The sequence below is a fragment of the Habropoda laboriosa genome, unplaced genomic scaffold, assembly GCF_001263275.1.
Source record: "Habropoda laboriosa isolate 0110345459 unplaced genomic scaffold, ASM126327v1 scaffold175, whole genome shotgun sequence".
In the NCBI taxonomy this organism is placed as follows: domain Eukaryota; kingdom Metazoa; phylum Arthropoda; class Insecta; order Hymenoptera; family Apidae; genus Habropoda; species Habropoda laboriosa.
In genome coordinates this window covers 680,934-681,148 of record NW_017100347.1, presented here as the reverse complement: position 1 = coordinate 681,148, position 215 = coordinate 680,934, and the positions used below count along the sequence as shown (strand labels likewise).

At 28.8% G+C, this 215-nt stretch overlaps 1 protein-coding gene across 1 annotated transcript in view; it reads left to right on the top strand.

The window, feature by feature from the left end:
- Positions 1 to 215, top strand: part of LOC108574566 — a 22,252-nt gene that overhangs the window by 12,975 nt on the left and 9,062 nt on the right. Inside the window, exon 6 of the mRNA XM_017937176.1 lies at positions 116 to 209. Coding sequence (XP_017792665.1) covers positions 116 to 209 — 94 coding nt within the window. The remainder of the gene's footprint in view (positions 1 to 115; positions 210 to 215) is intronic.

The following is a 215-nucleotide window of genomic DNA, read 5'->3' as shown; positions in this document are numbered from 1 at the left end:
GTATTTATTCGTTTTACGAAGAAAATGTTATTTAATTATTAGCTTAACATTACCGTCTACTGTTAATGGTAGATTACTTATAACAAAATAATATTAAAGTTAAATATTAAAACAGTTTCTTTGGGAGAAAGGGAACTTGATATGTATAGAATCGTCGAAAATGGACAAGCAAAGAAGGAACAGTTGAAAGGTGAACTTCTCCATAATCGATGTGA